Source organism: Littorina saxatilis, linkage group LG6 (assembly GCF_037325665.1).
Source record: "Littorina saxatilis isolate snail1 linkage group LG6, US_GU_Lsax_2.0, whole genome shotgun sequence".
Classification (NCBI taxonomy): domain Eukaryota; kingdom Metazoa; phylum Mollusca; class Gastropoda; order Littorinimorpha; family Littorinidae; genus Littorina; species Littorina saxatilis.
In genome coordinates this window covers 1,975,838-1,990,837 of record NC_090250.1, presented here as the reverse complement: position 1 = coordinate 1,990,837, position 15,000 = coordinate 1,975,838, and the positions used below count along the sequence as shown (strand labels likewise).

The following is a 15,000-nucleotide window of genomic DNA, read 5'->3' as shown; positions in this document are numbered from 1 at the left end:
ACCCAGACTGTTCAGTGTTGGTATGTGACCAAGTGAGGGATGGTCTTATCCCATGTAACACCCAGACTGTTCAGTGTTGGTATGTGACCAAGTGAGGGATGGTCTTATCCCATGTAACACCCAGGCTGTTCAGTGTTGGTATGTGACCAAGTGGAGGGATGGTCTTATCCCATGTAACACCCAGGCTGTTCAGTGTTGGTATGTGACCAAGTGGAGGGATGGTCTTATCCCATGTAACACCCAGGCTGTTCAGTGTTGGTATGTGACCAAGTGGAGGGATGGTCTTATCCCGTGTAACACCCAGGCTGTTCATTGTTGGTATGTGACCAAGTGGAGGGATGGTCTTATCCCATGTCACACCCAGACTGTTCATTCTCGGTATGTGACCAAGTGGAGGGATGGTCTTATCCCATGTCACACCCAGACAGTTCATTCTCGGTATGTGACCAAGTGGAGGGATGGTCTTATCCCATGTCACACCCAGACAGTTCATTCTCGGTATGTGACCAAGTGGAGGGATGGTCTTATCCCATGTAACACCCAGGCTGTTCATGTTTGGTAGATGACCAAGTGGAGGGGTGGTCTTATCCCATGTAACACCCAGGCTGTTCATGTTTGGTAGATGACCAAGTGGAGGGGTGGTCTTATCCCATGTAACACCCAGGCTGTTCATGTTTGGTAGATGACCAAGTAGAGGGGTGGTCTTATCCCATGTAACACCCAGGCTGTTCATGTTTGGTAGATGACCAAGTGGAGGGATGGTCTTATCCCATGTAACACGCAGGCTGTTCATGTTTGGTAGATGACCAAGTAGAGGGGTGGTCTTATCCCGTGTAACACGCAGGCTGTTCATGTTTGGTAGATGACCAAGTAGAGGGGTGGTCTTATCCCGTGTAACACGCAGGCTGTTCATGTTTGGTAGATGACCAAGTGGAGGGGTGGTCTTATCCCATTTAAAAATCTGACCAGACCAGAGCTAGTGAACCGGGAAAGAGTGCACCGTTAAAGTTACCTTTCTTGTCGCATACACGACTCACTTCTCCCGTTTGGACACATACTAAAAATCCACAGCCTGGCTGCTTTAAGTGTACAGCGGGTATTGTTTTGACCAATCCATTTTGTAGGTTGTGAAATTAATTCCGAGAAAACAACAACAACAATAACAACAACACACTCTTCCAAGTAGTAGCCAGGGCGGCGTCTGGCATTATGGGGTTAGTGCTAGGACTGGTTGGTCCGGTGTCAGAATAATGTGACTGGGTGAGACATGAAGCCTGTGCTGCGACTTCTGTCTTGTGTGTGGCGCACGTTATATGTCAAAGCAGCACCGCCCTGATATGGCCCTTCGTGGTCGGCTGGGCGTTAAGCAAACAAACAAACAAAAAATCTGTCTTTGCTTTAAAATAAAGCAGAATCATGAACCCATTCCAAAAAGATAGCAACTAGCAAGAATACATTTGTCATTTGCATAATTTTAATAGTCAATGTGCAAGCTTGCGATTGTTACTAGACGGTACCGTTCTTGAAAAGAAAACCGATTCATTTGTATATAATTATAAAACGTCAATAGCCGGTGCAGGGGCGGATCCCATCATGGAGGTTTCCAAATTTCCTAAAGGGACAATTCGACGACGCGAAGCGTTTAGTTGTGTGCGCGAAAATGGAGCAATCTGGTGCAATCTGAGCCAAGAAACTTCCCCTAATACACCTTCAAAAAGTAAATTTAAGAAGACAAATTAGTGCAACCTGAGCCAGCAAATTACCCAAATACCTTCCGAAACCGTCATTTAGAAGACAAAGGCCAGCTCTTAGGGGGGCCCGGGGGCATGCCCCCCCGGAAAATGTTGATAAAAATCAAGGAAAATGGAGGAATCTGGTGCAATTTGAGCCTTCAGTTTCTTTTTATTTTTAAATGTATTTTTTTAATACTTTTTTTTTTTTAGGCTGCAGGGGGGGGGGGGGGGTCCGGAAACCACGGACCCCCCCCCCCCCCCTGGATCCGCCCCTGCAGTGTGTTTATTGTCCTGATGTTAGAAACATGGTACAGGCAAACATAAATGTTAATTCAAAGGTAAACTAAACTCTTAGTTACAAAGAACTGCTGTTTTGAATGTTCACCTTCTGCAAAAGTGCGTTTTGAGGGTATGCTTACTAAACAGGTCATATTTTCGTTCATAGACCATTTAGAAGTTGCCCCTCCCTGGCATTTGGATCCTGAGAGATGTCTTTTTAACTGTATAAAGTATCATGTTGGTATACCAATCCGAACAATTCAGCCCCTATTCTGCAGCTAGTCCTAGCACTATATGTGACCCTCCACCACAAAATGAGTCACATGTCACCTTTGCATGATTTTCATATTTTTACATTTCCTTAAAGAGTTTTTTATGCTCTATCCAGTGGTGAAAACCGTTTCAGAAAAGAGCGAAAACTGTTTGAGTTATAAGCCTGTGACTAAGGTGACCCTCACACTTTTACCAGACACTACCCGGACTTATATTAAGCCTAGCGCAGAACTGCGCGAGGTGACATGCGACTCATTTCGTGGTGGAGGGTCACATATTAGAGACCGATGCAATGTTGTTTCCTTTCTCAATTCACACGGCAAGCTCCATGCTTCAAACTATTCACACGGCAAGCTCCATGCTTCTAACTATTTACACGGCAAGCTCCATGCTTCACACTATTTACATTACACGGCAAGCTCCATGCTTCAAACTATTTACATTACACGGCAAGCTCCATGCTTCAAACTATTTACACGGCAAGCTCCATGCTTCACACTATTTACATTACACGGCAAGCTCCATGCTTCAAACTATTTACACGGCAAGCTCCATGCTTCAAACTATTTACACGGCAAGCTCCATGCTTCAAACTATTCACACGGCAAGCTCCATGCTTCAAACTATTTACACGGCAAGCTCCATGCTTCAAACTATTTACACGGCAAGCTCCATGCTTCAAACTATTTACACGGCAAGCTCCATGCTTCAAACTATTTACACGGCAAGCTCCATGCTTCAAACTATTTACACGGCAAGCTCCATGCTTCACACTATTCACACGGCAAGCTCCATGCTTCACACTATTCACACGGCAAGCTCCATGCTTCACACTATTCACACGGCAAGCTCCATGCTTCACACTATTCACACGGCAAGCTCCATGCTTCAAACTATTCACACGGCAAGCTCCATGCTTCAAACTATTCACACGGCAAGCTCCATGCTTCACACTATTCACACGGCAAGCTCCATGCTTCAAACTATTTACACGGCAAGCTCCATGCTTCACACTATTCACACGGCAAGCTCCATGCTTCACACTATTCACACGGTAAGCTCCATGCTTCAAACTATTTACACGGCAAGCTCCATGCTTCAAACTATTTACACGGCAAGCTCCATGCTTCAAACTATTTACACGGCAAGCTCCATGCTTCAAACTATTTACACGGCAAGCTCCATGCTTCAAACTATTTACACGGCAAGCTCCATGCTTCAAACTATTTACACGGTAAGCTCCATGCTTCAAACTATTTACACGGCAAGCTCCATGCTTCACACTATTTACACGGCAAGCTCCATGCTTCAAACTATTTACACGGCAAGCTCCATGCTTCAAACTATTTACACGGCAAGCTCCATGCTTCAAACTATTTACACGGCAAGCTCCATGCTTCAAACTATTTACACGGCAAGCTCCATGCTTCAAACTATTTACAATCAAGTCCATCACTGTAAAGAGAAGGTTCTAAAACTTCATAACTTTCACATTTGTTACTACAAATCTTGTCAAAAATGTTGCTCTCCTTTTCAAGAAGAAGAGAAGTGGAAGGATCCTCTCATACAATGTGAGACCATGGATAGAACTGCGGTAGTGCATTATTGTCGTCCACACGAAAAGGACTCCATCTTTAAGTTTCTGGTAGGGTGGGTGGCTCGCTTGCATCATTGTGCGACGGCCAATGTCCTTGCTATATACAGCGTCTGTGCATTCTGTTTTCAGTGCAGGGGCGGATTAGGGGGGGGGGGGGGGATACAGGGGTTCCAGACCCCCCCCCCCCCCCGACTGTCAAAACAAATAATACTAACTTTAAAAGAAATAATGAGTGGCTGCTGACACCAGTTGATCATGTTTAAAATCAAGAATAAGCCATAAATTGTTCATAAAATAGTTAACACTCTTCAGCTTCGGGGGGGCAAAGCCCCCCAGATCCCCCCAACCGGGCCTTGCCCATGTACCCCACAAGGGGTCTACCCCTGGACCCCAGGTTGTAACCCCCCCTCCCCCCCCCGGCTTAACTGCTCCGCCCCTGCAGTTTGTTGCTGATGTTGCATAAAACTCCTCAACAGCGGTATGATAAGTATCAGCATAATCAACAGCAGCACTGAGAAACAGATGAGGGAAGACAACAACGATGATGACGACGATGACAAGGACGATAACTAATAACAACACTTCCTCCCCAGTCCTCTACATCGTCAACATTATCATGCATTAACATCGAGCAGATGTGTTATACCCAACTCCCCAACCTAACCCAAAACTCAAACCCCCTTCAGTTATGTGTTCCTGTGAACAAAAAAAGAGAGTAAAAGATAACATTGTGGGGGGGGGGGGGGGGGGGGTGGGTGGAGGGGGTTGGGGAGTTGGAGGTGGTATAATAGAGTTCACACGCTACCCGTCCGTGTGTTTGTTCGGGCTGTACGCATTTGAAAAGATAACGCAGTTGATTCGGTTCATTGCTGCAACGCAACGCCACCCAACAACACTTCTAGTGTAAACAGCTCGACTCACCATCTCTGGTTCTCTATATAGATCTACAGTGCTAACTTCCCTTTCTTTCTAAGAGCCATACTCAGGGAACGATTTATCTGTGTCAGGGAATTCGGTCTATTCAAACTTATTTGGTCTAGTTTAATTACATTTTGTACTTTGTACACTTTAACTATTTCTTCCATCGCTCTCTCTTCTTAGTGGAATATATTTCTTCCTCCACCATCACAATTTTCTACCCATCTCAGTTCTGGAACTAACCCCCCCTTCCCCCCCCCCCCCCTTTCCCACTCCCTTACTGCCGAAGCTTTCACCCCCACCATTCTCTCCCCAACTATACTCGACTGTAAACACAGGCACCAGTTGTCTAAAGAAGGTTCTGTTTGCAAAGCAGACTGAAGACAAAAGCAGACGACATCTTGCTCGCAGACTGAGCGGGGGCACACGTCAAAGGTCACGTGCGTGTCTGGAGCGCCACCTAGTGCTGATTGTTCCGAGAGGTTATCGACCTTTTTTTGACGTTAAAGTTTTCTCTTTCTTTTTCTTTCTTTATTTGGTGTTTAACGTCGTTTTCAACCACGAAGGTTATATCGCGACGGGGAAAGGGGGGTGATGGGATAGAGCCACTTGTCAATTGTTTCTTGTTCACAAAAGCACTAATCAAAAATTTGCTCCAGGGGCTTGCAACGTAGTACAATGTATTACCTTACTGGGAGAATGCAAGTTTCCAGTACAAAGGACTTAACATTTCTTACATACTGCTTGACTAAAATCTTTACAAAAATTGACTATATTCTATACAAGAAACATTTAACAAGGGTAAAAGGATAAACAGAATCCGTTAGTCGCCTCTTACGACATGCTGGGGAGCATCGGGTAAATTCTTCCCCCTAACCCGCGGGGGGTAAAGTTTTCTCTAGAATTCAGGGGGTTAACTCAGTGGAAATATTAAAGCACCAGGAAGCAAGACTTGTTTTTTTTTCTCAGTTTGTTGCTGTTGTTGTTATTTCATTTTTTGTTGGTGGGGGTGGGGTGAGAGAGTGCACACCCACACCCACACCCACACACACGCACACGCACACGCACGCACACGCACACACCCACACACACGCACACGTACACACCCACACCCACGCACACACACACGCACACACACACACCCACACCCACACACACACACACACACACACACACACGCACACACACACGCACACATACACACGCACGCACGTATAAAATATCGAAATTATCCAACCAAACATTTTGTTGTCTGTCTGTTTGTCTGACCGTCCATTCTTCCGCCCCCCCTCCCCCCCCCCCCCCCCCCCGCCTCTCTCTCCCTCCCCCTCTCTCTCCCTCTCTCTCTTCCCCGCTCTCTCTCTCCCCCCCCCCCCCTTTCTATCTCCCCCGCCCTCTCTCTCCCTCCCCCCTCTCTCTCCCCAACCCTCTCTCTATTTCTCTCCAGTAGCACACAATCTTTAACGTCGATTCACACACAAAAACACCAACTAAAAAAAACCCCAGCAATATATAGTCAGAATATATACTGCAATACATGTTTTTCTACTACCACGACAATAATTTAAATGTCAGCCTTCTCAGAACACACAATCTCAGGTTTCCCTTCCCGCGTGATCTTCATTCTCGTGAACATCGCCCCATCATAAAGGTCTTCGGTAACAAAAGAAGCTTCTAAGAGAAACTGCGAAGAACGCAGTCTGTTCTCTCTTGGTTCCAGTTCCAGAACAGAATATAATGGAGAGTGAGTGGGAAGACAGACGGTGAATGAGGAATAAAATGGTTCGCTTTGTCTCTGACGACAGCTCGGCTTTCACCGTGACAAGGTACCTCAGTGCGATTTTCCCCTAGCCTATGATCGGATGGGACTGGGTGGCCGAGTGGTAACGCACTTGCGCTCGGAAGCGAGAGGTTGCGTGTTCAGGCCTGGGTCAGGCCGCAATTTTCTCCCCCCTTTCCTAACCTAGGTGGTGGGTTCAAGTGCTAGTCTTTCGGATGAGACGAAAAACCGAGGTCCCTTCGTGTACACTACATTGGGGTGTGCACGTTAAAGATCCCACGATTGACAAAAGGGTCTTTCCTGGCAAAATTGTATGGGCATAGATAAAAATGTCCATCAAATACCCGTGGGACTTGGAATAAAGTAAAAAAAAAGATCCATCTCACACGGCAGTAAGTCTCAGGAAACATGAATACACGCATGCAGGAAAAAAAAATATGGGTAGCGCCGTATGTATGGCAGCTCGCTTTCCCCGGGGAGAAAGCAGCCCGAATTTCCATGAGGGTAACCTCACTGGACTGTAAATCTTATCCAATCCAATCCAATCCGATATCGTCTTGAAGCGACGCCCACAGACACTGCTTTAAAGACACACTACTTCCCGTTAAACAGTGACAGGCTCAGATCGGGCCAGAGTTTTACATACAATTAGGCCATCTTTCACCACATGTAAGCTGTCATCAAGCCGTGTTACAATTAGGCCATACAATTAGGCCATCTTTCACTACATGTAAACCGGCACGGTTGGCCTAGTGGTAAGGCGTCCGCCGCGTGATCGGGAGGTCGTGGGTTCGAACCCCGGCAGGGTCATACCCAAGACTTTAAAATTGGCAATCTAGTGGCTGCTCCGCCTGGTGTCTGGCATTATGGGGTTAGTGCTAGGACTGGTTGGTCCGGTGTCAGAATAATGTGACTGGGTGAGACATGAAGCCTGTGCTGCGACTTCTGTCTTGTGTGTGGCACACGTTATATGTCAAAGCAGCACCGCCCTGATATGGCCCTTCGTGGTCGGCTGGGCGTTAAGCAAACAAACAAACAAACACTACATGTAAGCTGTCACCAAGCTGTCTTACAATTAGGCCATACAATTAGGCCATCTTTCACTACATGTAAGCTGTCATCAATCTGTGTTACAATTAGGCCATACAATTAGGCCATCTTTCCCTACATGTAAGCTGTCATTAAGCTGTGTTACAATTAGGCCATACAATTAGGCCATCTTTCACTACATGTAAGCTGTCATCAAGCTGTGTTACAATTAGGCCATACAATTAGGCCATCTTTCACTACATGTAAGCTGTCATTAAGCTGTGTTACAATTAGGCCATCTTTCACTACATGTAAGCAGTCATTAAGCTGTGTTACAATTAGGCCATACAATTAGGCCATCTTTCACTACATGTAAGCTGTCATCAGGCTGTGTTACAATTAGGCCATACAATTAGGCCATCTTTCACTACATGTAAGCTGTCATCAGGCTGTGTTACAATTAGGCCATACAATTAGGCCAGCTTTCACTACATGTAAGCTGTCATCAGGCTGTGTTACAATTAGGCCATACAATTAGGCCATCTTTCACTACATGTAAGCTGTCATCAGGCTGTGTTACAATTAGGCCATACAATTAGGCCATCTTTCACTACATGTAAGCTGTCATCAGGCTGTGTTACAATTAGGCCATACAATTAGGCCATCTTTCACTACATGTAAGCTGTCATCAGGCTGTGTTACAATTAGGCCATACAATTAGGCCATCTTTCACTACATGTAAGCTGTCATCAGGCTGTGTTACAATTAGGCCATACAATTAGGCCATCTTTCACTACATGTAAGCTGTCATCAAGCTGTGTTACAATTAGGCCATACAATTAGGCCATCTTTCACTACATGTAAGCTTTCATCAGGCTGTGTTACAATTAGGCCATACAATTAGGCCATCTTTCACTACATGTAAGCTGTCATCAGGCTGTGTTACAATTAGGCCATACAATTAGGCCATCTTTCACTACATGTAAGCTGTCATCAAGCTGTGTTACAATTAGGCCATACAATTAGGCCATCTTTCACTACATGTAAGCTGTCATCAGGCTGTGTTACAATTAGGCCATACAATTAGGCCATGTTTCACTACATGTAAGCTGTCATCAAGCTGGTGTTATCATGATTGAACACAACATCTTTTAGAGAGGTTCGGGTTATTCCATTTTTTCATGGAAAATAAGCATGCACGCACGCACGCTCACTAAATACACACACACACACACACACACACACACACACACACACACACACACACACACACACACACACACACACACACACGTACACACACACTGTACGATGAGACTTGTACCAGACTTCTAAAACTATATTTGTCCAAGAAGCCTGGTAAATATATAAATTTAAAAAGTAGAGACAAAATAATATGCTTCACAGGTCTGACACCACCCCCCCCCCCCCCTCCGCAAACAGGTCTTTCCCCATCCGCCTTCGTATCAGCCCAACCTCGTTAGCACCCTTTTTATCTGAGAACATCAACTTTATCTTCTTTTCTTCTTCTGTCAGACTGGTGTTTGTGTCAGACTGGTGTTTGTGTCAGACTGGTGTTTGTGTCAGACTGGTGTTTGTGTCAGACTGGTGTTTGTGTCAGACTGGTGTTTGTGTCAGACTGGTGTTTGTGTCAGACTGGTGTTTGTGTCAGACTGGTGTTTGTGTCAGACTGGTGTTTGTGTCAGACTGGTGTTTGTGTCAGACTGGTGTTTGTGTCAGACTGGTGTTTGTGTCAGACTGGTGTTTGTGTATGTCAGACTGGTGTTTGTGTCAGACTGGTGTTTGTGTCAGGCTCTTCATCCGTCAGTCTGCTGGAATCAAGTGCTGACATTTTTTACAACTGTTTATTTTCTTCTTCCGGTGGAAAAAGCCATCTGTTCACAGAAGGAAATGACGTGTTTCTGCTTGGACAACTTGCATGGCTTAAACAAGGCGTTCCTTTGTCATACCCTGCGTCACATATAGACAGAGAGACAAATAAAGAAACATTCACAGACACATACACGAGATGGTCACACCTACCCAGGCGCCTATTCTTGTGTTTTTGTTTATGTCCAAACTCTCTGAGGAGTGACGTCAGACCAAGGCGGTGCGGGCTCCTTTATGTCACCAACTGACGTTGTTTGTTGTTTGTTGTCTCCGCAACCCGGGGGGTCGTGCGAGACAGGGTCAGCGTCGATGTTATTCACTGTTTCTGTTCTAGGTCTGCTATTTCAAAACTATTCCCATGTACGGCGTGCCACAGCAAGAGGTAGAAGGTTCCCCCTACTGACGTCAGTACTACGGGGTTTGCTTCAAGATATGATCGTAGAATCATACCACCTAGCCTACTCCTGGAGCACTTTCTTACCTACGTTGCCAACTTCTAAATATCTTTCCTACCTACCTACCTACCTACCTACATACATACATACATACCTGCATATCTACCTACCTACCTATCTACATTCATACATATATACTTATCTATCTATCTATCTATCTACCTACCTACCTACCTACCTACCTACCTACCTACCTACCTACCTACCTACCTACCTATCTACTTACCTGCCTGCCTGCCTACCAACCTACCTATACCAACCTTCCTATAATCAACCTATCAACCCGTCCACCCACCAACCAATCTACCTGTCTCCGTACCTACCAAGCCAACAGTGTTTGCGTCTGCCCTAACTTAGCTGGACCATTTCGTAATTTGCTGACTTGTTTTCCACTTGACCAGGGTAATTGCCCTCCGCATTAAGCATTTAACGCAGTGACCAGTGACAGTTCTATCTAACGGTCAATGTGCGTGTGTAGGTATGTGATACGGGAGATAAATACTGATGGCACCATTGACCAGCCACCGACCCTTCTGTCCAGCATTTAAAGAGAGAGAGGGGGGAAGGAGATGACAGAGAGAGAGAGGGAGGCAGAGAGAGAAAGAGAGAGAGAGAGAGAGAGAGAGAGAGAGAGAGAGAGAGAGAGAGAGAGAGAGAGAGAGAGAGAGAGAGAGAGAGAGAGGAGACATTCGGAGAGAGAGAGAGAGAGTGAAAGAAAGAGAGTGAGAGAGACAGATACAGACAGACATTCAGACAGACAGACAGACATTCAGACAGACAGACAGAGACAAAGAAATGGAGACAGACAGAGAGTAAACAAATCCTTTCTCTGTGGCTCCAGTTTAACAAGTCAACCATGACGCATTCCTCCATTTCCAACGTAAATAGATTCGGCTACGACTTTCCCTTCTCTCTAGAGATGTTTACATGCTGCGGAATAAAGACAGACAGGCATTTATAGTGTTTCCATGCTGCGGAATAAAGACAGACAGGCATTTATAGTGTTTCCATGCTGCGGAATAAAGACAGACAGGCATTTATAGTGTTTTTATGGAACTTTGCTACTCTCTGTAATGTGCACAAAGTTTGTTAACCAAAAGCACACAGCTGCGAGTCAATCATTCGTTACAAGCTTTGGTTCGCCCTAAATTATAACGAATTTTCATTATTGTTGTGTTTTCATTTCTTTCTTTCTCTTTACAGCAGAACCCTCCCCCCTACCCACCCACCCCCCCCCCCCCCCACCACCCACCCTCTTGTTTAAGACCTTCAGAAATCAAATCTTAAGAAGGAGGGGATCTTGAAATGGAGGTTAATTTGCCGATTTTAGGAACAGAATATTTCAAAACGCTAAGTCGGGAAGAGGAAGTCTCACATCGGAGGGTCTTAAAGGGTGTGTGTGTGTGGGGGGGGGGGGGGAGTCCTCTGTATAACTTTCAATACTTTCTAATATGATTGACTGATTCTTTGACTGATAGACTGATTGAGTGATTATTAATTGATTGATTAATTAGTTGACTGGTTGATTGATTGGTGATTAACACAGAGCCTCCCCAGGTTTGACAGAAGACGAGTGGTTCAGCCAAGTTAGTGTCCTCTAAAGGGCTGTGTTAATCTCTCGCAGTCAGACAGACCGACAGACAGACATACCAGCAAGAGAGATGCTCCAAAGGCTAGACAGAAGACGAGCGGGCCGGCCAGGTCAGTGTCCTGCATGATGCTGTGGTCAGCAGGCTTCAGAGGGTTCAGCACCGCCAGCGTCTGCAACCACACGACAAGCACACAAGGTTATTACATTGCTCTAGTGAATTCTCAATAATAATAATTATAAGGCAATGCAATGCCCTTTCGAACACCCAGCCCCCCAAAACACACACACACACACACACACACACACACACACACACACCCCCACACACACACACACCGAAAATAAAACTGAGACCTTTGTTCTTGCAAAACCGATCATAATCACCAGGTTTTCATATGTGGTTAATTGATAACATCATTTTGAGAAATTCATTTTTTTCAAGTCCAACGGCTAAAAGAATTGACCAGTCTTACTTGGGATTTGATTAACAATTAATGAATGATTGATGTGAGTGAAGCCTTGCTTTGTCAAAGTGGACAGCTATAATTATATCTGCTGTAATTTTCAAACTAAAAATCAAGACACGAATCTAGAAGGCATTCCAGTAACCAACAACAACAACCCAAACATTCCCGGTGAGCATAGACCTCATCTGGTTTCTGTCATTAATCTCGACGAAATTATATCTGATTGCTTCTTCCACGTGAGCAATTTCTCTGAGAATTCCGCAGTGCAATATAACGAGAGCATCTGACTTTGATCATTAACCGTCATTTCCGCGCAGGTGTTCGTTCCCTCCGTAAATTTCTACATGAAGACTTTTTGGAAACGTCTGCTGATTTTGTTGTGGATGGGTTCCTGATTGGATGGTTGCCACTCGGCTCTCTGCAGCCAAACATTTCTGTGATGGTGTTGTGCCTTTGAGTTCTGATCTTCAAGTAATTAATTAAGTAATCACCATCTGCATCACCTGTCACCAAAATCAACACACGCCCGAACGCCTCCACACACACACACACACACACACACACACACACACACACACACACACACACATGCACGTACACACACACACACACACACACACTATCTGAAGCTGAGAAATGGACGGTCATTTTACAAAAAACAACCATTCGTTTGTGATTCTAGTCGTTGTTGGCTTACATGCAAAAAAATCCCAAACGTAAAAAAAATAAAAAACAAGACCAGAAAAAAAACTCATCACAATTTTCAAAACAAATCAACCAGCTAGCTTACAAGAAAAAAATTGTTAGCATCTGTGCCAAGACCATAGACCAAAATTAATACTGTAGCCTGGACCGCCAACTCGTCACGTGACCCTTCGAGGTTACGACTCTCGACTTTCAGGGGCGCGTCGCGTCCGGTTTGAAAGGCCAGCGATTCGAAGACAGTGAAAAGAAAGCACGCTCCAGTTATTTGTGACAATGGGAGGTGACAATTAATGAACTGGATTTTTCAAAACTCCAAACTAAACTTAACAAAACTCATCGAAAAACATGTTCCATATGCACTTTTGCTGAGTTTATTTTAGCATTTTCAGAACTTACCTCGGCAACTTCGTCCATGTTTACAATCGACACCGGATATCACGTCCCCCTGATTTTTGAAAGGCCATGTAAGCGTAGGTTCCTAAATGCGAGAGGCGCTACCTCGTAATAGAGAGAAAGAGCGGAGAGAGAGCTATTTGGCGGTCCAGGAAAAATGGTCTATGGCCAAGACATACGGCAACTATCGGCTGCCAAAAGGAAAGCGGCAAGACTACACCATCACAATTTTCTAACAAATCGACCAGTTTTTAAAAAACAATCGTTTAAATCCGTGCCAATGCACACGGCTTGTGCTTGTTGTCGTTGTTTTTTATGCAGAAAAATCCCAAATGTAAAACATAAACAAGATCAGCAAAGACCACTACATCACAACTTTCAAACAAATCGACCAACTTGCAACCAAATCGTTTACATCTGTGCCAAGGTACACGGCAACTATTGGCTGCCAGTACACTCTCAACTAAAGTGTTCCACTTTTGAACACCCTCTGTAACCTGCTTTGAACACATTGTGATATAATAGAAGCACAGGTAGCACATGGTTAACACTTGCATTAATGTTAACACTATAGTCTTTACCATGTGCTACCTTTTGCTACTAGAGTTATGTTCTATGTGAAACTCTGTTCCAAACTGGTTACAGAAAGGCTGTTCAAACGTGGAATACTTCAGTTTAGAGTGTAGGGAGTATTTTTCTGGCACTCACCAGCCCCACAGCCACACTTGCGATGTTTGTGGATAATTGAGTCGGAGATGCTAATTGCTGCTGTCTGCTCTGGCAGATTGGTGCTAATGGGTCAATCTTCTGAACTCTATCCCTTCAGCTTATCTAAACTTGGTGCACGCCTCTGTCAGTATGTTCTAGGGAGGTTTAGATGTACACCATTGTTGTTGTTTCGGGCGTCTATTATTGAGGCGAGGGACATCTTGCCTCTGTCAGTATGTTCTAGGGAGGTTTAGATGTACACCGTTATTGTGTTTCGGGCGTCTATTATTGAGGCGAGGGACATCTTGCCTCTGTCAGTATGTTCTAGGGAGGTTTAGATGTACACCGTTGTTGTTGTTTCGGGCGTCTATTATTGAGGCGAGGGACATCTTGCCTCTGTCAGTATGTTCTAGGGAGGTTTAGATGTACACCGTTGTTGTTGTTTCGGGCGTCTATTATTGAGGCGGGGAACATCTTCGAGAGAAAGCTAATTGCTGCTGCTATTCAGTTCTGTCTTTGGTCAGTGTTTTATTCACCAATGTATGGATATGATATATAATTATAAGCATGTTTGGGATCAACAACAAGCTATAAGCTTAAGTTCTGTCAGAATCTTTGAGAAAGTCTTGCTGTTTTTTTTCGATTACCGGCTTGCGTTATTCTTCAAAATAACTCATGGGTGTCACGGTACAACATTGTTCGAAAACGTCCGCAACGAGGAAGGAAAACATACAGAAAATAGTAAATGTAAAATGTATCTTTTGCTGTGTATATAAAGTGCGTCCAGAGAGAGAGAGAGAGAGAGAGAGGGAGAGAGAGAGAGAGAGAGAGAGAGAGAGAGAGAGAGAGAGAGAGAGAGAGAGAGAGAGGGAGAGTGTGTGAGAGAGAGAGTGAGAGAGAGAGTGAGAGAGAGAGAGAGAGAGAGAGAGAGAGAGAGAGAGAGAGTGAGAGACAGAGACAGAGGGACAGAGAGACAGACAGAGATAGAGAGCGAACAGACAGAGCTAACCCGCTATAGTATCGAGACAGCACGTGGATCATATCTATAGGCTTGAAGTTTTTTGCTCTGATCTCTATATCCTCAAAGACCCTTGGTTTTTCCTTCATCCCCGGCTGATGCAGTTAAAAGAGTTATCTGTCATATGGCAAAGGCTTAATGTCGTTGATGCTTTCCTGCTAATA

General features: G+C 44.8%; 1 protein-coding gene across 3 annotated transcripts in view; it reads right to left on the bottom strand.

Annotated features, from left to right (window-relative positions):
• The window catches only part of LOC138968299 (protein YIPF5-like), a 167,599-nt gene that overhangs the window by 8,255 nt on the left and 144,344 nt on the right, over positions 1–15,000 (bottom strand). For all 3 annotated transcript variants that reach the window (XM_070340859.1, XM_070340861.1, XM_070340860.1), the window contains one exon: positions 11,605–11,715. In XM_070340859.1, coding sequence (XP_070196960.1) covers positions 11,605–11,715 — 111 coding nt within the window. The remainder of the gene's footprint in view (positions 1–11,604; positions 11,716–15,000) is intronic.